At 38.3% G+C, this 25,285-nt stretch overlaps 2 protein-coding genes across 3 annotated transcripts; one reads left to right on the forward strand and one right to left on the reverse strand.

Annotated features, from left to right (window-relative positions):
• Positions 1 to 13: 13 nt before the first annotated feature.
• Positions 14 to 8,159, forward strand: sae1 (SUMO1 activating enzyme subunit 1). Of its 2 annotated transcripts, XM_043258594.1 has the most exons (9): positions 134 to 549; positions 815 to 926; positions 1,128 to 1,301; positions 3,634 to 3,779; positions 3,864 to 3,963; positions 4,057 to 4,162; positions 5,523 to 5,667; positions 6,883 to 6,952; positions 7,793 to 8,018. In XM_043258594.1, exons 1-9 carry the CDS (start codon positions 449 to 451, stop codon positions 7,883 to 7,885), a joined length of 1,047 nt encoding a protein of 348 aa, XP_043114529.1. In that variant the 5' UTR covers positions 134 to 448; the 3' UTR covers positions 7,886 to 8,018. The 2 variants fall into 2 exon arrangements, with proteins under 2 accessions (XP_043114530.1, XP_043114529.1); XM_043258595.1 differs by lacking the exons at positions 5,523 to 5,667; positions 6,883 to 6,952 and having other exon boundaries at positions 14 to 549; positions 7,793 to 8,159.
• A 2,441-nt stretch (positions 8,160 to 10,600) lies between these two features.
• On the reverse strand, positions 10,601 to 20,079 carry bbc3 (BCL2 binding component 3). Its single transcript, XM_043259746.1, has 4 exons — positions 19,840 to 20,079; positions 18,120 to 18,360; positions 15,352 to 15,557; positions 10,601 to 12,492 (listed from the first exon to the last, which is right to left on the reverse strand). Exons 2-4 carry the CDS (start codon positions 18,346 to 18,348, stop codon positions 12,391 to 12,393), a joined length of 537 nt encoding a protein of 178 aa, XP_043115681.1. The 5' UTR covers positions 18,349 to 18,360; positions 19,840 to 20,079; the 3' UTR covers positions 10,601 to 12,390.
• Between the last annotated feature and the right edge of the window lie 5,206 nt (positions 20,080 to 25,285).

Genomic DNA, 25,285 nt, shown 5'->3' on the forward strand with positions numbered 1-25,285 from the left:
TGTTTATTTGCGATCAAATTGCAGTCTAACAGAATGGCAAAGAACATTATTTCCAATTATGGTACATAAACATAATTTAGTTACAACGGAGGAAACCATTTTTTTTAGTTAGTTAGTTAGTTAGAATGTGTTTAGTTGTTAAGCGTTAGATTTACACAGTCATAATCATTTAGTTACGCAAATATACATTATAAGAATTCAAAAATATCATATATACTAGGAGCTGGTGGATTTCAAAGGTTTAGAGTTGCTTGAGGTAGAAAGTAGAAATTGTTTGTTGTCGTTGCGCTCTGAATCTGCCGCTCATACGTCATCACTGCGCGCCAGAACTAAGCGGCAATTCTTTCCCATTGAATAGCCAGTAGAAAAAAAGCACAGAGTAGAATAGTCAAACTAACCGCTCAGCTAATTAATTACGGGATATTATTAAAAACGGAAATATTCAGAAATGATTGATACAATCGAAAAAGAAGACAATATTATCAGCGAGGAGGAGGCTGCACAATATGATCGACAGATTCGCCTTTGGGGTCTCGATGCTCAAAAGAGGTTTGTTGATAACCGTTTCGCACACAAATAAAAACCGTACATATAATTTTAAGGTATTTTTTAGCTAATTCTTTAAGAATAACGCATAAACATTTTAAATATGATTACAAATGCATTATTTAAGTATCTTTCACATGTGTGCTTTTTGCCTTGAAGTAAAATTGTGTATAAGAGTCACTCCACGTACATTCACTATGTTTTTAGGCTAGGTGTGCAAGAAAAATAAGCAATATAATATTAACAAACACAAATTTGACATTTTTAGACTTAGGGGATCACGGGTACTTCTTGTTGGTCTCCGGGGTCTTGGTGCAGAAGTAGCGAAGAACCTTATTTTGGCTGGGGTCAAAGGACTGACTCTCCTGGACCATGAGCAGGTATCGTGTACAGACTGAAACTAATTCTCTTCATGTTCTGAGAAAGTGAAAGGTAAAATGTGTTAAAAGTGTTCCACTGAAGACCTTACAGGTTTTTGAATGACATAAGCTTGTATGGATTTTTTGCTGAATTATTCCTTTAAATGTACCATTCATAATAGCATCTTAACAGGTACATAACAAAGTGTTGTTTGGCTTCAGGTGACAGAGGAGTCCAGGCGTGCTCAGTTCCTGATCCCTGTGGATGCAGATGGTCAGAACCAGGCACAGGCCTCTCTGGAGAGAGCTCAGTTACTCAATCCAATGGTTGAAGTGAAGGCAGACACTGACGAAGTGGAAAGCAAGCCGGATGATTTTTTCTTCCAGTTTGATGCGGTGAGTCTTGGAACAAGCATTTTAATGAGGTAATCTGTAGATGTGACATAACTAAATCATACACAATGCCAACAGACAATCTTAAGTTGTGAGCTGCTGTCTGATTGTTTATCGACTTTTAGGGACCCATGAGAGAATTGTAAACACAGTAGATGAGAATCTATATTTCCAAAATGCCATGGGGCCAAATTTGTTGTGTCGCTTTATAGTGCATATTACAAATCCAGTGCAAATCTTATTGTACAGAAATCCCATAATAAATGTAATATATCTGTGAAAAAAGTCTGTTGGACAGGAACTGCCATCTTGACATCAGGTGTGACAGAGGATCATCTGTGTATCAGTGATAGATCATTTACCTTTTTGTCTTTCATGTCCACTAGATGTCTCTATATACTATTGATCATTTTCATTTAATGTGGTAACTTCTTTTTTGCCTTGTTTTTCCCTCAACCTCAGTGTGAACCCATCTGCGAACAGCCAGTGTCAGATCTAGACACAGACTTTTATCTGAGACTTAGTTTGGTTCCAAGCGTGTGCTCTTTTCCAAGCATACGATATATTCCAGGCTATGTTTTCTTTAAATCAGAACTCCGTTGTTGGCTGTAGAAGATGCAGTCAGTGTACATACCCTGTTCAAAGCGCAGACAGGCAGTCTTTCATCTTTCCTCTGTCTGGGAGCTGTCTGAACCCTCCCTCTGGGAGTGCTAGTGAGAGTTCAGTAGGAGGGGGAAGAGATGGTGGGACACAGAAAGAGGAGGGGGTTTAACATCATCTATTCTCTTTTATCTGTTTCTCTTGATATTTCTTTGAGAGGTGCACAGGAAACATTGTGAGTGAATGTCTTCATCTTCTCCTGTGCATGTGTAGTGTTATTGCCAGGCTATTTCCTAATAAACGATGCAAGTTTAGTCAGGAGGAAGCCAACAATACCCTTAATTACTTGTTTTCTGGATAAACTGTATGTGCATGAAAGGATTGTTTGAGACAACTAAAACTAAGGTTTTGTGCTACAAGTACAAGGAATTGCTTGTGCGGGTGTTGAGGTGTTTTTTGTAAATCAAAAATGAGCAATTTATATTATTGGAAGCCCATTTCTGCCACAAAAGAATAAAAAAAAACATCATCATCATGTTTTGGTAAATCATATTACATAATTTAAAAATTATACTAGATACTAGTCATTAAAATAATAGGACATAATAAATTTAATTTGACATGCCATAATTATGAAATAAAAAGTTGGAATTATGAGAAAATTCAAATTGAAATTAAAAAATTACAGCAAATATTTTTCAATCGGTTGTAATTTTTTGTTCTAAACCATTTTTGCACTTGTTTTTAATCTCTTTTTACTTTTGATGAAAATTCCATACATTATGACTTGTTATAAATTATGATGTTATTATAAATTACAAAGCATGATACTTTCTAATGCTACCAAAAGAAAACAAACATTGAGCTCCAGGACAAGGTCAAGCAGGAAGCCTTCGTGTAGGAGACAGGTGGAGGGCTGAGCACAGTAGCCTGACTAGGGTGTACATTTTGAAGAACTGAAGAGCTTAAATTAAATTAAAGATCTGCCAGCACAGACGTCATGTAATGTCAAGTGGCAGCTATTTAGCAGAGGCATATGGTAGCTGCTGGTTGCTCTGATTAATACTCCTTCGTGGCATGATTTGTTTCTTCTTTGCATCCTCTAGGGGTCACTGCTTGATAAAGATGTGTTCTTTTGAGTCGTTTGGCTGCCTGGAGGCACTTAATGCTGACAGGAAGAACATGTCAAAAGACAATGTCTCGCCACGTGTTTCGTAATGTTTCTCCATGCTCCCTGGTCCCAGATGAACTTGAAGAGTAGTGAAGGTGTTATTGCTCAGGGCACTACTTCATTACAACAGTATTTCTGAGAAGTGGTGTTGATGTTCTGGCGTGGATTGCATAACATTTGAACACCCTTTATAAAAGGCCTGCTTAGATAATCTGTTCAGTTCAGGTGTACTTTAAGTTCTGAGGTTATGGAGTTTTGATGAGGACAGTAAACAAACTTAAGTGAGCAGATAAAGTGATGAACTATCTGTCTTTGTTGATCCACCCAGTTAACGCATCATGGCCCATGCCGTCAGCATGTCAAATTAGTATTAATACGCCACCCTATTCTTATCTCAAACCCAAAATTGGGGGTGTGAAAGCTTTGGGACCTTGGATAAGAGTGCCAATGTTCTGGTCAGTTGTCTGTCATTGCCAGACCTTTGTTCTTCCAAGTTTCTGGTTGTACTTATCAAGTTCACTGGATTGTAAACAAGCACATATTAAAGCATACTGTTTTGTTCAGGTTTGTCTGACCAGGTGCTCCAAAGACCTCATGGTGCGAGTGGACCAGCTCTGTGCCTCCAGGAACATCAAGGTCTTCTGTGGAGATGTGTATGGCTATCATGGATACATGTTCTCTGACCTTGGCCAGGAGCATCACTATGTAGAGTAAGTCAGGAAATGTGGATGAAAAGGTGTTTGTGTTTGATCTTCATGTGGAAAAAAACTGACGGCCCCATTGAAACTTGCCAGAGAAAAGCCCAAAGTGGTGAAAGCGTCAAATGAGGCCAATGATGCTCCTGAGGCAAAGAAACCAAAGATTGACCCAAATGAGACTACAATGGTGAAAAAGGTGGGTTTGTTGGCAGATTTGGTGTCTGTGTTTTGGTCTAGTCAAATCTATATGACCCTTAAGTTAATATGACTTCTGTCTCTGTTTATATAGACCGTCAGTTTCTGCTCTCTCAAAGAAGCCCTGGAGGTTGACTGGACTAACGAGAAGGCCAAAAGCAATCTGAAGCGTACTCCTGCAGACTACTTCCTTCTGCAAGGTACACCTTCAGAATATATATATATATATATATTTTTTACATTTAATTAATCCAAAAACTCATGAAAAAAGAGCAACTTCCATCTTCCATCTCTCCATTTATAAGATCAGAAATACCATAGATTTGTTAAATATTTTTGTAATGGAATATTACTTTTTTAATAGATGTTAAAATATATATTTAATCCTGTGATAGAAAAACTGAATTTTCAGCCATTACTCCCTTTTGTTCAATGTCATGTGATACTTTAGAAATTATTGCAATATATTTATTTGCTGCTCAAGAAATAGTTTTATTTATTAAGAAATTCTAAAAAACATTGTTTATTTGAAATAAGAATAATTAGCAAACTATAAATGCCCTTACTCTCATTACTGTCATTACTCAGTAAAGGTATTAAAACCTTTTAGTATATAAACCTTACTGACAGATCATGCGAAGCACAAGCATTCGATCAATACAGAAAATCAACAATAGCAATGATATAATATACTACACCAGGTGTGAACAGGGGCTTAAGTGGTGAGTTTTGTTACAATTTGTTTAAGCAACTGAAGACATTGCAGTTTTCTCCTGCCGTCTGTTGTACACCATTATCAGAGGGAGGGTTTGTAGATCTGTGTAATTATAGTCAACTTTTCTCTTTATACTAGCGCTCACCTGGTGTCCTCACTGAGACTGGCTCATTTTCCATCACAGGCTGTCCATGGCCAGTCATGTGCAGTGGCTCTCAAAAACAAAACATGCCACCTCCGCAGCTCTCTATCATTATAACAGTCTCTGACTGCACCTCCGCCCCTCCCTCAACATCTAGTATTACATTTATGGAAAAAATAACACTTCCTATTTGTGCGCTGAAGCAAGACTTTAAATACATTTCTGTGCTCAAAAATACCACGCGTCAGTTCAAACAGCTTTTGAGGAAGAGCCGTTTCCTCTGTCTTAACTCACTGATTTATTTGAGGTTTTATCACCCCAGTGGTGCAACTATTACGTCTGATTTTTTAATTTTTTTTTCCAAACCCTTGTTATTTCACAATATGGAGAAAATTCCATCAAGAAATTCGGCTATGAAAGTTGAAATTGTGCCAGATAGAGTGAGATAACATAAACGAGTGGGTGTGTGTTTCTTTGATGTAAGCGTAATGTGCTACGCTGCCAGGTGGAAAAGCAGTGGGCTGGGGTTCATTGTGTTGTAGTTGGTGGGCAGTCAAAAAGGGGAAGTGATACTTTGGAAAATAGCCTAAAGGGGCTCAATGCCTTTTCACGTGCTACACAAATCTTCAAACACCTCTCTTCACCACTTGTGTCCTGTTTAAATGTGGAAAACCCACTCAGTTTCTTTTACTTCCTTCAACAGTGCTTCTGAAGTTTCGTACAGATAAAGGTCACGATCCTCAGCCAGACAGCTTTGCTGAAGACTCTCAGCTGCTCTTGCAAATCCGTGATGATGTTCTTGAGACCATGGGCCTGAGTTCAGAGCTGCTCCCCAACACCTTTGTCAGGTACTTACAGATGCAAAAACTGTGTTCCCTTCATTCTCTCCAATATGTGTCTTTCTTACCAAGCGAGGATGTGAAAGGCTAGTGGGTGGGTTGCACGAACAATTAGTTGAACATGGTAATAAGGCTCTCTGGTTCACCAGACCCCGACTGGGTGTCTCTTTAAGTAGACAGAGTGCAACAGAATGGAACTGAATGCAGGTTCTTTTTACAAATATGGATTATTTTTAACTACTGTTAATGTCAAAGTAGATGCAGATTCTAGCTAAGAGATCAAAACAAGTAAAAAAAAAGTGAGACACAATGTTCCATTCAAAAACACACTTGCTTAAATGTGTATTGCTATAGTGAATTTCTGACAGTTTCATCACGCATATTGTACCTAACAACTGAAGCACAGCATGCTAATTAAAATAACACAGCTAAAATATGAAAGAAAATCTAGATTAACTCTACCCTTCATTAATAGCAGTATTCTCTTACTTTAGCCAATGTATGCTTAGGTTTCTAAGCATCATGGTCTATATAACTGGTCTATTGTTATCAGCTCTGGTTGCAGATGCTCACAGATTTTATTTTTTTATTTTTTTGCACAAATTAGGTTTTTCACGGGGTGGCAACACTAGCCTGTTGTTTCAAAATAGAAATGGATTAGATGGAACAACAACAAACAAGCAAAAACACCCACATTGGCAAGCACTTCTGAGAAGAGTTGAAAGAAACACGCAACTGTAATTTAAATGTAGACAAAGACGTTATTAACAATTATGTATTTACAATTTTATTTATTTATATATATATATATATATATATATATATATATATATATATATATATATATATATATATATATATATATATATATATATATACAATACAATCACACAATAAGTTTTATTTTAAAAATGAAAAATTTCATTCGTTTAAAAAAAAAAAAAAAATGCCAGCAGTCTATACAGCTGCTTACTATTATCTGTTACTATTACTTATCTATTGTGTCTGCCATATTTTTCACTTGGAACTTGGAAACTCTGGGAGGGAAGCAAGAAAGCTTTTTAAGTTTGTTGTGACATTCATGTCCATTCAACTCATAAATACAATCTTTCCAACATGACCGTGTACAGTGTACAGTGTACCGTAAGTGCACCATTAAAAACGTAAGTATACTTCAGGCTTTATTCTCCAGCTTAACTCCTGGTTTGTGTTTGGTCCTCACAGTTACTGTTTCTCTGAGATGTCTCCAGTGTGCGCTGTAGTCGGAGGAGTTCTTGGACAAGAGATAGTCAAGGTGAGATCTTTGATTTACATGTCTGAAGTCTGCATTCTAGTTTCAATTTCTTTTACTTTACTACTTATACGTAAAATGAATTTCCATACAACCTTTCAATCTGTTTCTTCACACAACCATGTAGCCCTAAATTTTCACTAGCAGCGAAAGTGATTTTTCTGATGAGGCGCAGTGAGAAGCGTATGGCAGCTGCCCTCTCCATCAGAATCTGGGCTAAATCCAAAAGTTTTATCTGTTGACGGTGTGCAAATGCCAGAAATGACGAGGTAATATTCCGGTCACTGATGAAATCCAGCGGAGAGCGCCTGAAATCGTCTCATATGATTCCATAAACCGAACGAGATTAAACAACCTTAAGCGTAGTGACGTAATCAGTCAGTCTTGTGTGGATAATTACACCTGGATTAAGGACAGAAAGAGGTTTTGCTGTAGTTTAGGCCATAAATAAAAAGCAGTTACAACACGGCAGAATACAGTAAATGGTAAACATCAATATCTCTCTTAGAGAGTGATGTCATTGGCCGGAGCGGGATGCGGTGGGGTCTTTATGGGGGCTGTGTGGGGTGATGGAGTAAACGCCGTGGTCTCAGAGGCGGTGGCTGGGCAGGCCTTGAACCCACATGGCGGTGGAGTGAAGCCAGGCTGTCTCGCCATCTCCCTGCATGATGAAACAGGCTGCAATTCGCATATGGCTCTCTGTTCTTCGATGCCCCTCGTCCATCAGTCTCCGCCGCCACAACAGAGAACGCATTCGACTCATTTGATCAAAGCCGTTAATTACAGAATTCAAGGTTCGTGGCGTCAGACGTGTCTGAAGATTTGTTTGCATGTGTTCGGCAGGCGCTGTCTCAGAGAGATGCTCCGCACAGGAACTTTTTCTTCTTCGACGGCCTGAAGGGCAGCGGGGTGGTCGACTACTTCGGATCCAAATAAGTGGCCCCTGGAGAACGCGGGAGAGATGTGTGGCGATGCATGTGTGCTCTCGAAACACCATGGAGTTTATCTTCTGCCAGTGTGCCACAGGCATCAAAATCTGTCTTTTGGACGGTACCTTTGCGTAGCAGTATGCCACACATCAACCGATGCCAAGAGCAATGAGAACATTTTGTCCACACGCTCTGAAATATTCATGCACACACGTTTTTCACCAAGGTTATGTGATTTCTACATTTTGTATTAAAACAATAAAAGCCCGTTAGAAAGTAAATGTGTTTATTTTCATCGATTTCAATAATTTCCTCTAATCTGTTGCCAGAGGTCTCTTGTGATGCTAAATGGCAAAAAACGAGGCAAGTGGCTTTAAAGGGAATTTAAAATGAATGCAAAAATGTCTGATGCTCCCTTGAGCCGTTTATTTCTGAAAATTAAACCACACAAATCATCCCATCCCTGCTCTGAAATGAGGCTGGGTGGATTTTCTGATGCTTGTTATCATTCTGACATTGTAGTGAAAGCCTGAGGCGTATCTTGACGTACCTTGTCAGGTCTAGGGTTTTTTTTTTTTTGGTGACGTTCGTAACGGGAAGTGCTTTTATTAGCTCAGCCCAGGTATGTCATTTACTGGACTGGTACTGCAGGCTTTATGACCCCCGAGGCAAGTTTGAACTCATGTTTTGATTTTTATGTTTTCGTAGAAGGAAATGATCTCGCTCGTCTAGTTGGAGTCGAAGAGGAATGCTAAAGAATGTAATGTAACGTTCGGTACAACTGATAGTAAAAATGCATGTTAAACCCACAGCCTCATGTATAGTCTTAGAACAAATATTACCGTGTGTCACATTTGTTTGCCTTTCAGTTGAAGTGTATTATGATGTCTGCTGCAGACATGCAAAATCGGGACTTCGGGCCTTAAATGGATAATAAACGTGTGGCTTAAATGGCAACACGGCATCAGTGAGTCAGTCTGAGTCAGATGAGAAGACTGGTCAGACTGGTTAAGCAGGTGCTACAGTGGGAGTGGAAGCAACTCATGTAACCGTTTTACATTTTTTACATTTGTTGACAGTGGAAACACGGGTTACTAAGTACCACTAATAGGCCAGACTTTTTTAAGATTCTTATCATTGCAGATTTAAGCATTAGCATGGAAAAGATTTTTAACTGTAGTTTACTAATAATAACAAAACGGCTATGGTAAAGTTCACTGAAAGGCAAAACTCCCACAATAAACAGGATGTCTCTTTCAAAGTGTCTGGGTATTATGTTAATCTTGATTGAAATTCAGTAGCCAAAAATAAGACGTTTTATTAAAATTGGCATCCAATTCATCCTATTTTGTAAAAAAGCTAAAAGTATTTACTGAGAACATTTCATACAGGCATATTGCGCTTTTTATGTCATTAAAAAAATACAGATGCTTTTTCTTTTATATAATCAATATTTTTGTCTCTTTGGGATATCAAAATGACTAAAAAAAGTTGTAATGAAAACATGTAAAACGATAACCAATATCCTTTTTTCATGAAATGAAATGTTAGCAGCTGATTTTATATTTGTAAGTGGAGTATCGTTGTTTATAGACTGATTATTGTTGATGCTTAAATCCATTTGGTCTATCTTTAGCAGTAGGTATCATTCAATTGCATTGCTTTACATGAAAGGCAGTGTGAAACTCACTAAATCTCTTAATTGTCTTTTAAATGTCTATAATTATAAACATTATAAAGCATAAAGCTTTTTATTTATATTAGAATTCATTTCATTGGTTGTTGTAAACAAATCTAAACCGTTTTTCATTTCGGTGTCATTAACAGTGGAAGCAGCCTATTTATTTTCAATGTTTGTCAAGTACAACTTCACCAAGATAATGAAGTGTAGTAATGAAGTCCAATTACTTAAGTCCTCCACATCGCTGCCAATGCCAATATAGTGAGAAATGAAAGAACAGGCCGAGCTGTAAAGAGACCCTGACTGATTAAGATCCACTATAGCTGAGGAGAGAGCAGGATTAATTACGGGCGCTGTGTTAATCTACTCGTTTTAATTAAGCAACCTTCCTCCTATCGTGAAGGAACCCCCAAGGCGAGATGTTCTTACTCCAGAACAGATGTGTTGCTCCCGGCTATAAATGCATAAACATGTGATGGGTGAAAGAACAGCCCTCACATGATCAGCAGCTCCTCAACAAACACTCTGAAGTCTGAATGGTCCTGCATGGGAAATGTTCAGAACATCACAATCTATCACATCTAGTTCTGATAAGACTACTGATGTACAGTCAAGCAGTCCCAACACTATATCAGATGAAATATGCATAAAAGAAGGCTTGTTTGTTTGATGCAGCTTTCTTCAGGCTGAAGATCCCTTTATGGAATCTAATATTATCATATATATATATCATCATGTTTTTGCATGCGATAACGTATGTTGTTATATTATGGCTATATTGCAAAGCCGTCATGCATAAAAACTTGTTTCTGCCTCAGGATAGAAATAAAATAAAAAAAGGCAAATGTGACTTTACAAAAGTCAGAATGGTGACAAATAAACTCTGAGTTATGAGAGCTTCTGTTGGCCCCATGTTGAAGACCCCTAATCTTTTGATATTATCGAAAGGAGCACATTGTCTTAAAAACAAGAATAGGTTTTGAAAATTGTGTACTCAACTTGTCAAGTGTGAGGATAGTCATACAGAAAAACCATTTAAAACACTGTTGAAATTGTCATATTTATTGAAAATGGTAAGGAAAAAAAAACAATACAAAATTCATATAGAAATTTTACATAGAAAATTTCAAATGGCAAAAGTACAAAGCTAGAAAATGAGCGACATGAGTTTAGTGTAAATCTGACAGTACAAATAAGGCCTTTCTGCATCGGAGAACGCATGTATCGATGAGAAGTCACAAGGTGGCCACAGGAAAGAGACCACACAACTTTTACAGGAAGTCATGAGACAGGCAGCCACAGGAAAGACATCTCTGCTCCACAATATGCAATGAGAATTCTGTACCGATATTACAAAGCCAAAGCAAGCAGAAATGTGAGTGGTTTAAAGAGTTTTCCCACTGACTTGCCACAGTTTTTTTAAATGTGGTTTCTAAAGGAAGTGCTTGAAACCCCTAACAGTGTTATGTATCTGTAAAAATCCCAGAAAGACCTGGATCTGACACGTTGATTCATAGAGAACACGTCTGTTCAAGTATCATGGAATTTTGGCTCAGTTTAGTCCTTAATGTAGACAAATAAATTAGAGCAGAAAAAAAAATATGAATGGATTTATGTAACAAATTAAAGGGGAACGTTGACAAATAAGATACAGAGATATTTGGTCCGTAAAACACAACACTAATGAATATCTCCATGCTTATTCAATCCACTTGCTCATCGCCGAACATTTTTGTCTATAACAATCATCAAAATAACCAAGATGGACATACAAAATAAATTAGCTTGTGCTTCTCAAATATTTACTTGAGAATTCTATGCGCAAGGTACATTTTTATGGGGATTTTTTTTTTTTTTTACATTTAAATCTAATCAAATAAATTGCAAATAAGCAGAAATCCACTGGATTTTAAAACAACTGCTTTCCAGTGCTGGTCCAAAAAAACTATTCGAAGAGCAAAAACAATAAACAGAAACTGAAAAAGAGGAACTTAATGTTAAGTACTTTAAGGTCATTTCATCAAAATATACAAACCACATAAAAAACAAACCTCCAATTTTATTCCATCCTGTCCTTTCTTCCTCAAAAAAATATGTACACTTGTAATTGATACAAATATTAACACTGCTCTCCAGCCATTTCAATAACTAGTGGTCTGGCTTTCCCACAAGGCTTCCAGCCTCACTCCTGTACCTCCATTGGAGGAAGACCAATCTTTGAATTAAGTGGCAAATTTGTGTCCCGAAGTATAGATTCAGATGGGGGCAACAGGTTCGCTTGACCCACACACCATCCAGTGATTGTCCCTGATGGCTTTAGTACACAAAGAGCTGAAAATCAGCGCTAGCAAGGCACGATCCAACTGTGCTCCATTAGTATAGTGCGTGAGCATACCATTATCTCGATTATCACCCATTTTCCATTAATGGTGTGCGGGTCAGTGGCGACTGATAGTGCAGCGCAGTTATTGCTCCTGTAAGGCAGCTGAGAGGAGAACCCACGACACGGCACAGCACTTCTGGGCCCGAGGCGCTACGCAGATCTAATCAATTGGTTTGCTTGAGAGCAGCCCGGATTGATGAAACTTCCCAGCATTGCAGTTAAAGATGCAAAAGAGTTTGATGCAAATGCACCGAGAGCCACATGCTCCCACTGACGTCTATATCGGGACACACGCTTCAGTCACTAATGCTACATGAGAATCCATGGGAAAAGATGTACAAAAAAAAAAAACCATAAACACGACATCTGATCCTGCAGAAAAGTCCCGGAGTCTTTAAGTGGTCGGCAGGAGAGCGCCCGCACTCTTCCTGTGACGTAACCCGTCTGTTTATCTGAGGCCGTGCTGGTAAAGGGCATTGATGGTGTCGGCGACGAATGCAAAGAGCCCGTGGTACAGGCCTCTCCAGTTCTGCCAGCGTGGGACGGCATTCTGAAACAAAGATGCAAGAAGAATGAGCTCATCGCGTGTTTTATGTAATGCAAAAAGCGAAAGGGAACATAAAACTTGTTTTTGTGCATTGCAGGGACTGTAAAACCGAACAGCTGACCTACTTAAGTTTCAGATTTCGTTCTAATCACGTGCCCACCTATTGTAAATACAGAATTATTTTTAAAAAGTGCTTATTATTGAAATAACATACTTTACATACAACAATATACTTGTGAACTGAATGTAATGTTTTCTTATGTAATCAAAACTTGCTCTGTAAGTTAACATAATTACTTCTATAATCGTTAAAATACAGTTAAAGTGTACTGGCAAACATTTATGGTAAACAACACACTTCGATGTAATTTCATGTCTATTTAAAATTGAATTTATGCAGTTTAATACATAAAATGCATTAACTTGTGTGCAATGTCAAAAAACTCACTACGAGTAAAATGATCATCGAGTGTTTAGTATTTTAGACAGAACATCAAAATAAAGCATGACAAAAAAGTCACTTTTTAGGTGTATTTATGCATCGTGTACTCTTTCATTAATATATCAGCAAATACAGTTATTAAGAAATATTCCTGAGATTTGTAGCACACTACAGACGCACACTAAAGACTGCTAAGTGCGCTTCATTTTCACGAGCGTATGAAGCAAAGTCAATTTAGTTCTGTGCCGCAGCTCCTTCCTTGTGTGGAAACTGAATTTCGAAACCTTATCTTTGTGTCATTAACTTTTTCCACCTCGCCTATCTGTAATCAGCGGTGGGGTAATAGCTTAAACTTTCTGACCATTAGCAATACCTGTGTAATGATGTGACGAGATGCGTTTGAGTGGGAGTGTGTGTCAAGGTTTATGTTAGCTAGATGTGTACGTGTGTGTGCGCAGAGACAGGGCGGGGTGAGGCAGTCCCAGACAGACAATGTCTGAAAAGTGGATTCAGGAGAGGCAGCACATTACTCGTCAACAGCTGCCATGAGTCATCCGCTAAAAATAACTCCTCGGAGGGGGGGATCAAGTAAAAGAGAGTGAAAATAAGAGAGTGACAGTGAAAGAATGAGCTACTCGCAGAGAAAGGTGCAAGATGAATAATAAAGACACGATGTTAAAAAAAGGCCAGGGTTACCACACCTTTCGGGTTTATTTAGCATGTTTGTTTAAAAGATCAAATATTTAAATAAATATTATGAAATTCCCTTAAAACTAATTATCATTATTTGTCAATTAAGTAAATATTACTTCAAATTTCTTTCCAAGTAATCACACAAGTAAATAGTACTTAAGACAATATTTATGTTAAAATAATTTTAACGCATAAAGGCAGGCCTTCAATTTAAAATGAGGATCAATTAGGCTTAATCTACACTTTATTTTACATAAAATATTATATTATTAAAGTCTTGGATGTTTCTATAGTATATATATATAAAAAGAACACTAAGCTGTAAGAAATTTACTATAAATTAAGTATATTTGGAAAATATTTACATGTATATACATTATATATATATTTCTTAAATATACATAGTTTGTATTTATATATGCACATAAATATACACAGTACACACAGGCTTTATTTAGGATATGATTAATCCTGAATAATTATTAAAAATTAAATATTTAACTATATAACAAATCATTTTAACAAATTATATTCATTACAGAAACCGACATGACTTCTTACGATTTTATTCATTTCCATGTTTAATATCATAAACAAAATGTTCTAATTGGAAATATAATTGTATTATATAAATGTCTTTATAATAATATAGTTTACAAAAAATGATACTTACTATACCAACCAAAACTTTTAAAAAATACTGTTTTTTTATTGACTGAATTAATTTCCATGGTGAATATACTAAATGAAATAGTTCATTAACGAAAACTTCCATGACTTTCCACGATTTTACAACTTTGCTGAGGATCCCCAGAAGATGTAACAGACAGAACACAAGACAAGTTTAAGAGAAAATGTCTGCATGACTGAAGGCCACAACTGCAGGAGGACCAAAGAGGACAAGGAACAGAGAAAAGCGATTGAGTTCAAGATGGTGGGAGGAGGATCTGTGGTTTGCCAATCTCACATGTTGACAGTGAAAGAGAACGGTATATATGAGCATGCCGCACACTCACACTGAGCTTTTGTTGCCCTGCTAGGGAAGTCCCTGTCATGTCATTCTTCTCCCGGCTTCGGTAAACAAAGCCATCATCCAGTAAAAACACACTGCTATCAGAGTTCAGAGAGGCCACACGACAGGTCGCAGGCTTTCTGCACGTGACCGCTCCGGCAGCTGCCTCGACGAGACATGCTGGGTTTTATTACATCGCGTGTGTCGGCGCAGGTGTGTGAGCATGTGCGGGAAACTGGGACGAATGTGTAAAAGCAATTAAATCCATATAAAAAAACACTTAAAAATAGGTAAATAAAAGAGCGGGGAGCTGCACGCTGAGGCAAAGCGCTGACGTCATGTGTGTTTGTCTGAGGAGACGAGGGGGAGGTGGGTTTGCTTGGTGGGGGGGGGAGATCAGCCTCTGTTTACTCCTGCTCGCTTCACTGACTAGCTCCTCACGCGATACAACAGGGATCCAGAGAGAGAGAGGGAGGGAGGGAGGGTGGGTTATTAAGTTCAGCCACAACTGGAAACTCGACTCCAGTCACAACACTCACTACAGCCTCGTGAATATCGTATCGATCCATTTACTAGAAGAGCTACCGGAGGCTAGATCTGTGAACGCCCCTGCCACACTCCCTCACATTAACAAAGAGACTCTGGCCGTTTACTTTACGACACTTCGGCACAAGCTGTGGCGTATTCAACGCAACTAGTCAAACATGATCCTTACCCTCTGGAGGAAAACGGCGTTCATTTGGTCTCCGATGGTCCTCAGCTGTAGGGCCACCCTCTCTACCGCCTCCTCCTCCAGCCTGGGATCGTCCTCGGCCGTGGAGCTGCTGGACGTCGAGTCTTCGGACGAGCTGTGGCTGTCTGGGAGCAGATCGGGCAGGGGAAGCTGCCTTTCTCTCGAGCTGGAGAGTTCCTGTTCTGCACCTAAATAAAAACAAGAAGAGTTCAGTATAAGTATAGTATCATGTGAAGTACATCAATGGAGCGAAATTCCCTGAGAATAAACGTATTCATCTTTTATTTAGTTTATTCATTTAAAATACACAACTATCTTTAAGTTTTTATTGTTTCACAACAATATTTTTACAACCTGTACTAGCATTTTATTTAATAATATAACAATTTGAAACGTTGAGACACAAAATGAGTATTGAATATGGATATTTTAAAAAGCTTCACTACTTATTATGCTTAATATTTTCATTTTCTTTTTACAATTTGTTCTTCATATCACCCTAACAATTTTGGCTTAATGACTTTAAAAAAAAAAGGTGAAGTAGAAGATGCCGAGATGCCATATCCTTCATAGGAAATTAAAAACATGCTCATCATAGAAACGGTTCAATTCGTGTCATTTTAAGTGCCTACTTCCTCTTAATGTTTTTGTTTTTTGAATAAACTAATCATTTATTCAATGATACATTTATCCCAATATTTCATTGGCACATTCGCTTATTCATCAGCACTCATGGCATACTATTTGTACTTAAAGGGATAGTTGTGCAACTGATCCACTGAGCCGCCATTTGTCATCATACTATGTGGAAAATCTGTGGTAATACTAGTGTCAAGGTTCATTTCGGGGAACTACTTTGAGTAAAAACGCCACTGGCGCAATGTTAACATCACTCTCACGATAAAACCGTGATATATGGGACTTTTGCACGGGTTCATTTGAGGCCACTAGTGTTTAAGCTCCATTTAGCAGACAGACATGCAAAGGAGTGGGTAATCTAACCAAATACAGATTCAGTAAGGATTACAATAGCGGTGAGATTTCACACACAATGGTGAACCAAATTCTCTATTTGTACTTTGGTACGCATGTGATGTCATACGTTGAGCCACAGTGTTTGTTTTGTTTTGTTAGGTCAGTTCTATAAGCTCTATATAATATTCACCTTCTATTCTCTACAGTAACGGTAGCACCAATGCCATTTGATTAACTGCATGTCCGCTCATTAACGTTTATTGATTGAACGCAAACTTCAAGTCCTTATTGTTTATGTGACGGGGGACAACAACAAAAATATATATCATCTCTAGATGAGTATTTCTATTGTAACATAGGACATTTTTTTTACTTGTGGCTCCTTAAGATATAAAGTGTGGCCTTCTTAACTTTATTACATGACATCTGGCATCCAACTGACCCAATTCAACACCCATAAACAGCAAATAGCTAACGTACTTTCAAATTCCAGTTCCCACCTGTCAAACTTGCGCCTTTAAAGTAAACTTTCGCTGCTAGTCTCTTGGTAAAAACAAGTACACTATAGCATAGGTACAGTGTGAAATCATACATTTGAAAAGAATTCACAAAATGTAATGTATTACAGTTTAAATTCGTATTAAATGCAATTAGTTATGTGTTTTATGTTAGTTTCACAATTACATTCGTCTTTGAAATGTACACTGCTAAATGCACTGACAAGGATTTAAGATGAAGATGAAATACACTTTATTGTAATTTATAATACGTTTGTAGCGCATTTAAATGTATTCGTAAGTACACATTTGTAGTGATGAGGCAGTGATGTATTAAAACGTAATGATTTAAAATTTGCATTTCAAGAGCATTTTTTAATATATAAAATATATATAAAGTACACTACAAGAGCACAGTCAGTGGCATACGTCCGTCTAGATTACTATACTGATAAGATTATAGTTATATCTATTACCAACAATCGATAAATGACCGACATTCTGACTAAATCAATTAAAAAAACAACTGTTTAAAATGCTACCTGAATGCATATGTTGCAACATTATAATGTCATTAATGTTACTTTCAAAAGTGTTATCATATTAGCATTTCAAAACAAGTGGGAATATCGCTTTCTTGCTTTCCGCGCATGTGTGCACAGAGAAAATGCCTCCGTGTAGAGGATTAGCGGCACAGCCCGAAAGAATCTGCTGATCCTCGGCGCAGGTGACTTGAGAGAGCGGGAGTGCTGGGATCTGGCTTGTTGCCAGGGTAACTGCAAGCCGGTGCAGCCTGAGCTGAAATCCAGCCATTGGTGGACAGGAATGAGGGGTGGGCTGGGATAGGGTGGACAGTTGGAGGACAGGGAGGGACCGGGGCCGGGCTATCAGATAGTGAGGAAAGCCTTTAAAGGAGGAGTGTCAGCAGAAGTGTCAGATAAGGTTAACTGATCGCTAAAGTGAGGTTAAAAACATGAGGAAAAGAGAGCGTGAGGGGTGAGAGACACCGCGACATTCATACGATACGCGATTCTCAGTGACAGGCTTGCCATTGTGGACCGCGCAGCACTGACAGGAAGCCAGCAGCAAAGAACATGTCTAAACATGCCTCAGCAAGAGCTCTCTGATTAGGGAGGGGAGGGCACTTCCTGGTGCTTTTTAACCCTCGGAGTCAGAGCCAGTGATTTTGTCTTCTGAATCTCATTTAAATATATTATGCTAATGACTTCCACCAACGCACCTCGCATAAACACGAATCTCTGTGTTGCAACACCCTACCTGTGTTATCCCTGAGTGGATTGTCCTGCTGCGGGACGCTGTCCGAGCTGAAGGCATCTTGTGTGGGGACTTGGGTTAGCGGTGGCAAGACAGTGCTGGTTTGTGTAGCGATGGTTCGGTGCCGGTGGCAGGGCCAGGCGTCCTGCCGCAGCACCTCCATCCTACATCCTCCATTTGGAGCTCCGGGGCTGCGATCACCCGCCCTTCTTTCCATCTCTGGACGGGCCATACCAGATACTGCCTTGAAATGGAGAAAAAAAAAAAAAAAAAAAAAAAAGTTACAGAAAACACACGTGAGCCGATTTGCATTCCATCTGTTTGGATTAAAAGTGGAGCTGGACACAAATTATAGCTTATGTTATTGCATGCAAATTAAATTTAAAGTGGACAGCAGTCAAAATTATTTATTCTAAAGCCCGAAATAAAGACGAAAATATTATTCAGACTTAATGGAATTAATAATAATAATAATAATATAATAAATAAGTGTAATATATTTAAATATCTGACCAAAATAATTATGATTTAGGCTTATGGAATAATAATAATAATAATAATAATAATAATAATAATAATAATAATAATAATAATAATAAAAAGTAATGAAATAAAAATAAATTATATAATATAAAATAAATGAAAACATCAACATCATGTTATTATGAAAAATGATATATTTATTGAAATCTAATTTAATTGGCTAAATAATAATAATAATAATAAAAAGAATGTTCTTACATTTCAGAAAAAAAAACAAAACAAAACCAAATTTCCCAGCATTTCCCCCCTCAGCAACCTATATTTTAAGCGTCCACAAGATGGCAGAAACTACAGCCTCGTGTTCACGGACGTGTTTGTAAACAAATCCGTGCACGCGATGTTACGCACCGCTTCTCCCGCGCTTTAACTCGCCCTTACGCGCGGTACGGCGAGTCTCTCCGACACTCGGTGCGTTTTAAAAGCTTCGTTCCACCGTAATGCGTATTACACTTTCCTAATTACGACACTGGCTTCGATTTTATCGATTTTTCTCAATCGGCAGCAGGGGCCGATGCGGAAATTTCGAACCGTCGGAAAAGTGGCGCCTTCAAACGCGCAGCCGGTGACTTTGTCGAGTGATGCGAGGTTAAAGATTTGAGGAGGTAGACGGTTTTGGAAACTGACAGTTCTCTGACGCGCCTGTTTTAGTGTCATCTTTAAACAACCGGCGGTACTACAACGTCGCGCGCTGAACGAAAAAAAAAATCGGCTCGTCCAAAATAAGCAGTTGCGTTTTGCGGCAAGGTAACGTTAGCTGGTTGTTTGTTGGTTGACCAGTTACCAGGCTCCAAACCCAGCTGGACTGAGCACCTGGTCGAGCAGCTTGCACCTGAACAACCGAGCAGCCAGGAACCGACTGTACTCCAAAACTCAAGCTACCTACCATCTCCAACTGGATTTTTTTCCTGGAAGGAAAACATCAAACCCCCATTTTCTTACACTAACTGTAAAAAGTGGTGACACGCTGTTGCCAAAACGACTTCTACTCGATCCAACCCTAAAATGAACGTTATCCGCGTAACCTTATGCGGTCTGGCTGATTCTGTCATTTCAAATAACGTCTCCGATGAATAAACTAATAAGCAGCGATGTGCCACACGCGATGCTGAACGTCGATGCTCGCGGTCGACAAAGAGACGCACGCGCGCTCAGCAAGGACTAAAAACACATTTACGCTCACCTTTAAAACGGGTTGGAAGTCGGCGACGTTCAGATGTTATTCCAGGTTTGCGACGCTCTTGACACCGGATGCGTGTCGTGCTTTAAAAACACCTCGTCAGACGTCCGCTCATGTTATTCCGCAGCAGGAGGAAGGAAAGGCTGCGTCGGTTTTGTCAGGTCGGCAGTTAGGTGCGCTCGTGAAGATGAAGCTGTAGGTTTCTGATGACAGCAAGTTGCTTTCACTCCCGCGAAGTGCTCGCATGAGAGGCCACGCCTCTTCGCCCGTCTCACAACAAGTCCTGACATGCTAGTGAGAGGAGGCAGACACACACACACACACACACACACACACACACACACACCAACAGTCCTTTACGCCCACTGTTGTTTGTCGATTCACAACTAGAGAGGCTTCATGTCGATGCTCATCGTTTTAGAGATCGCTGTTTTGCGTACAGTGGCACAGTCTGCTGCTTGCAGCATCAATATAAGAAAATGACAAAAATAAATAAACGCTCGACGTGGCGTCAATTGATTCAAAACAAAACGGAGCATGCCTCCGATTCAGAAAGAAACACGTTTATTTTCATTGTACAGTTTTTTCGAGGCAGCGTGTGTGACTCGTGCGTGCGCACGATAATATTTAATATGCACTACAGTATAGCCATCTAAAGCTATATGCAAACTTTTATCTGCTAATTCGACCCGTGTTAGTAATTATACAGTCTCGTGTCATTGTGTTTTTTTATAAGACGGCACACATTCAACACGACTGGCTTACCGCTGTACTGTAAAAACAAACAAACATGAATAAAACATGCATTATTAATTGATTTTTTGGGGGGTTAAACCCGTGCAAATATCATATGCACTATGAGTAAAAAAAACAACAACAACATTTTGCTTTTTAATAAGCCTTTAGCATTTTGTTTATAAAAAACCTTTTTTTTTATAAATAACGCTGTTACTCTTTCTTGCACGAGAGGACTAATATGCAAATGTAAAAAGTAGTCTATATTTCATCGTTAACATCAAACACTCGCTGACCATTGATGTGCAAGGCTCATAACAAACCTGGCTAATGGTCGAATTAATTATGCTAATTGAATAAGGAATTCCCCATTTCATCCCCTTTGACCTCTGTCCAGCAGCTTCCGACCGCATCCTTTGTTTAGATGCAGATGCCGTGCGGATGATGGAGGCCTGCAGAGATAGGGACCTGTTCCCCTCAGCAGACCAGGCTGTCCCACAGAGCAGAGGGGAATCCCCTCGCAGGTACATGTCTGGGCATACAGCCCCACGCAGACTGCTCTGGGATGGCATATGTGAGTCCTCTCAGTGTTAAATGCATGTTGCTAGGAAGTTTATTAACTGGGAAACCTTGATACTGTTTATTGGGAGCTACCATAGTGAGCGCATGCAATGAATAGAAATGAAATCATTTACTAGTCTTACAAATTTATTGTAAATTTAAACATGAATCTAAACAATATTGTTAATAATAATAATAATAATAATGTTATTATATAATATTATAATATTATTATTATAATGTAAAATATAAATCAATCAACATTTATTGGCCAACTATGCATAACATACGAGGAGTTTTCTGCCGCACGGGCATCCCACACATCAAAAAGACAAAACAAAAACACAATATCAGAACATTACACAGAGAACAACAAGAAAATACATAGAATTTAGAGTTTTTATGACTATTGGAATAAAAAGCAACTATTCTGAGATCTGGTAGTTCTCGTTTTACCCAGACTATAACACCTTTCAGAAGTTAAAAATCTGAAAAGACTGAAAGCAGGATGTAAAGGATCCCAGGAAAATCCCTGTAAGTCCCTTGAAGCCTAAACTTATCCCTACCAAACAGTAAATGAAGAACACAGGACTGATTATATATATATAATTGCATAAAATGTGAAAATAATACTTAGAATAATAGTAGAATTCGAATTTTATTTATGCAAATTAAATGTAATATATATTACATTTTAGGTAGATAAATTTACATTAATATACATTAAAAAATTTTACTATAAAAATAGAGTGCAGCAAAAGAGTATGTAAATGAATATGCATGGTAGCGTTCAGTTTTGTTGTTGTTGTTTTTTTACCCTGACGTCAGGCCAGTACATGCAGTACATAAACAGTGACATAAGCATGAACAACCGATAGAAAGCTGATAGAAAGCATGTTTGTTCCCATCTCATCTGTGGTGACATTTTAGCACAGTAACACAAAAGGCGGTATCTGTACTGTAAATAAATAACTTTTCCCTTTGCTCCAGTGTCAGCTGCAAACAATACATCCATCTACCAAAGGTCACTACCTAGAGATACAGATTGCCTTTATCCACGCGCGCGTTTCTGTGTGACCGCGACGGCTTCATCCGTTACCAAAACACAACCTCCACGTGTGTGTGAGTGTGATGACATGAGAGCGAGGTGACATCACCCTCTACTCCACCTCCTCCTCCTTCCTCCGTCCTCCAGTGTGTTCGTGATATCTGATAAACCTGTCCCGGGCGCTGCTCGGTCCTCCCATACCGTATATATTCTACATATTGGTTTTCATTATTGTCACCTTAATTGCCAGATAAACAGTCTCTGGGCTGCAGCTGGCACCCGTCAAGGTAATGGAAGGGTGCTGAGAGACGGATCCCAGAGAATGACCTGCAGGTCCAAACAACAAGACCGGGGTTGCAGTTAAATCCCATTTGAAACGCACTTGTCGATTGTAGCTATAGTGTTATTTTGGGCATCGAGTTCCACCGTTGCGGCGGAAGGGTTCATTTTCATGTCAAGGGAAAAATATTACGCACATTTTAAGCGACAGCGTTCATCTGAGTTTACTGTCATTGTTTTTACAAAAATATTCTTAATAAAGAAACAGAAGTGAGAGAACATTCGATTGAAACCCAGTTTCAGTCACATTTGTGAGTGTTTACGTAAAGGATAGTAAAAAAAAAGAGAAGGAACTAACAGAGAACGCTGTTTTGTTTTCCAGACAGAGGATGTTTCACTTGCAACCACATTAAGCTGTTATTATTTGTGCTGATTATAGTGTGTCTACTTCACATTGACCAGCGAAATCTACAAGGTCATGATTAACTGTGTAGCAGAATTATACGTTTAACCCTTTAAATGATGTCGGTTTTTTTTTTTTTTTTACTTTTGCCTCAATAAACTACTAAACTGCTGCTTAGAAAGTTGTTAAGATTAGGTATTAGTATTACTATTCTATATATATCTTATATATAGAAAATATATGCTTTATGATTATTAATAAAAAGTATAACATCCCAGGCCAACCGCTGTGTTATATTTATGTATTTATGTATGCACTTACAAACGGTTAAAAATAGACACTCCAGTATAATACCACTTTGTTTACATAACATATGTATGTTTACTGTGTTTATTTATTATGTATATATAAACACACACACACACACACATTCAGTATATTATTATATACAAATATATTTAATATATAGATATGTTTTTCTTATATATATGCATGTGTTTTTATTTATATGCATAATAAATACACACAGTACGCAGTCATATACCATGTAAACAAAAATTTGGGATTTATTTTGGATGTGATTATCACTTGATAGCGGTCTAATATATATATATATATATATATATATATATATATATATATATATATATATATATATATATATATATGTGTGTGTGTGTGTGTGTATGTATGGAGGGGTTAATGAAACAATGATTTTAGACTTTTTTGGGGTAATTATCATCTATTAGTGGACAAAATGGCAATTTCAACACCTAATATTCACAGGTGAGACACCGTTTATCGTTTTCTCCTTGAGGAAAGGTAGAGTAAGACAAAAAGCTCATTGTGGAAGTGATGGTCAATTGCTCTGGATGGGAAAGGCTTTAGTGATGTCAGAGCTGCTGAAGGCATTACCTCATCTCCATCATCAAGGATCATTTCACACATGGTTGCAAGTCGAGGCAGAGGGAGAGCAGTATAAATGGGATCGTGGAGGGCTGTTAAGGCCAGCTGTTGCTACCATGACCCCATGTGACACCCACAATACCCAAACAATGGCTTGTTGATGTAGGGTATTTTTACCACAAAGTGGAGGAATGTTCGACTCCGATCATGTTTGTGCACCGTGGAGTTTCCCCTCTGCTGGGTTTCTTTCTGCTGACGAGGCAGGAGCTGGTACGGGTTCGTTGGCGTATCAATTTCACGGTCATTTGTTTTGTGGAAAGTCAGACATCACGTATTAGATGTTGATACCAAGCTTTCATCTGCCTTCAGTACAATCAACCTTGACCTACAATACCAGTCAAAGGTTTGGAATAATTAAGATTTTTTTGAAGGACGTTTCTTATGCTTACCGACTGTGCATTTATTTGATCCAAAATACAGTACAAACAGCAATATTATGAAATAATATTAGAAATGAGAGTTTATATCTTTTTAAAAATGCAATTTATTCAGCGATGCAAAGCTTGCTTTTGAAGCTTTATACAATTACTCCAGTCTTCAGTGTCACGCGATCCTTCAGAAATGAGTACATAATGATTATTACCAGTGTCTAAAACAATTGGGGTTAAATATTTGCAAAAACAGTCTGTTTTTAACAATTACATTTTTTTTTGTCACTGTGCATTCCAATTAATCTCAATCAAACCACAGTTAGGTTGAAAACAACAAAAATACAACTACTACAATAAAAGCATGATAATATAATAAAAAAACACGATTTTTGAAAATGTTAAAAAAAAACAGTCACCTGTGTTTGCAAATAAATTAGCAAAATGCTGGAAAAAAATGTATCAAGGTTTTAAGCCACAAAAAATGTTATGTTATTCAACATGAATAAAATACATTGTAAAATGTATACAGTTTTATATTATTTCACAATGTTATTGCTTTTACTATATTTTTCGTTAAATAAATGCAGCCTTGGCGACCATGAGACTTTTAAAATTCTAAAATCATATTTACTCCACTCTTTTGACCTTCAAAAGTATTTAATAGCATTCAGCTTCATTAGCAGTAGTAAAGGTTACGCAGTGCACGCAGCCGCCCGCATTTCTTCTCGTAATTTATATAACCTCCGTCACTTAATGCAACAGACAATATGACTCACTGTCCCCGGAGATGCCGCGCTGAAAGCCGCGCACCTTCTCTTCATCTCCCATGGGCTCTCTTGTTGCTAATTGTTAGAGTGTCACAACAATTAGGTCATTGCTGGGTTTGTGTTTACAAAACCTAGAACCTGACACCGCTTGATTCACCGCTAGGCCAAGACATCAGACAGCGGGTCAGAACGGGCAGAGGATCACCCACCTCATCATCCAGCAGGCTTGTGTTTAAAGCTGCTGGGAGTGATGTAGCTCTGGCCGGATCGAGTTGCTCGCCCCTTATCAAATGATACACCGGTCTTGCTCTGTGGACAG

Source organism: Puntigrus tetrazona, chromosome 15, assembly GCF_018831695.1.
Source record: "Puntigrus tetrazona isolate hp1 chromosome 15, ASM1883169v1, whole genome shotgun sequence".
Taxonomy (NCBI): domain Eukaryota; kingdom Metazoa; phylum Chordata; class Actinopteri; order Cypriniformes; family Cyprinidae; genus Puntigrus; species Puntigrus tetrazona.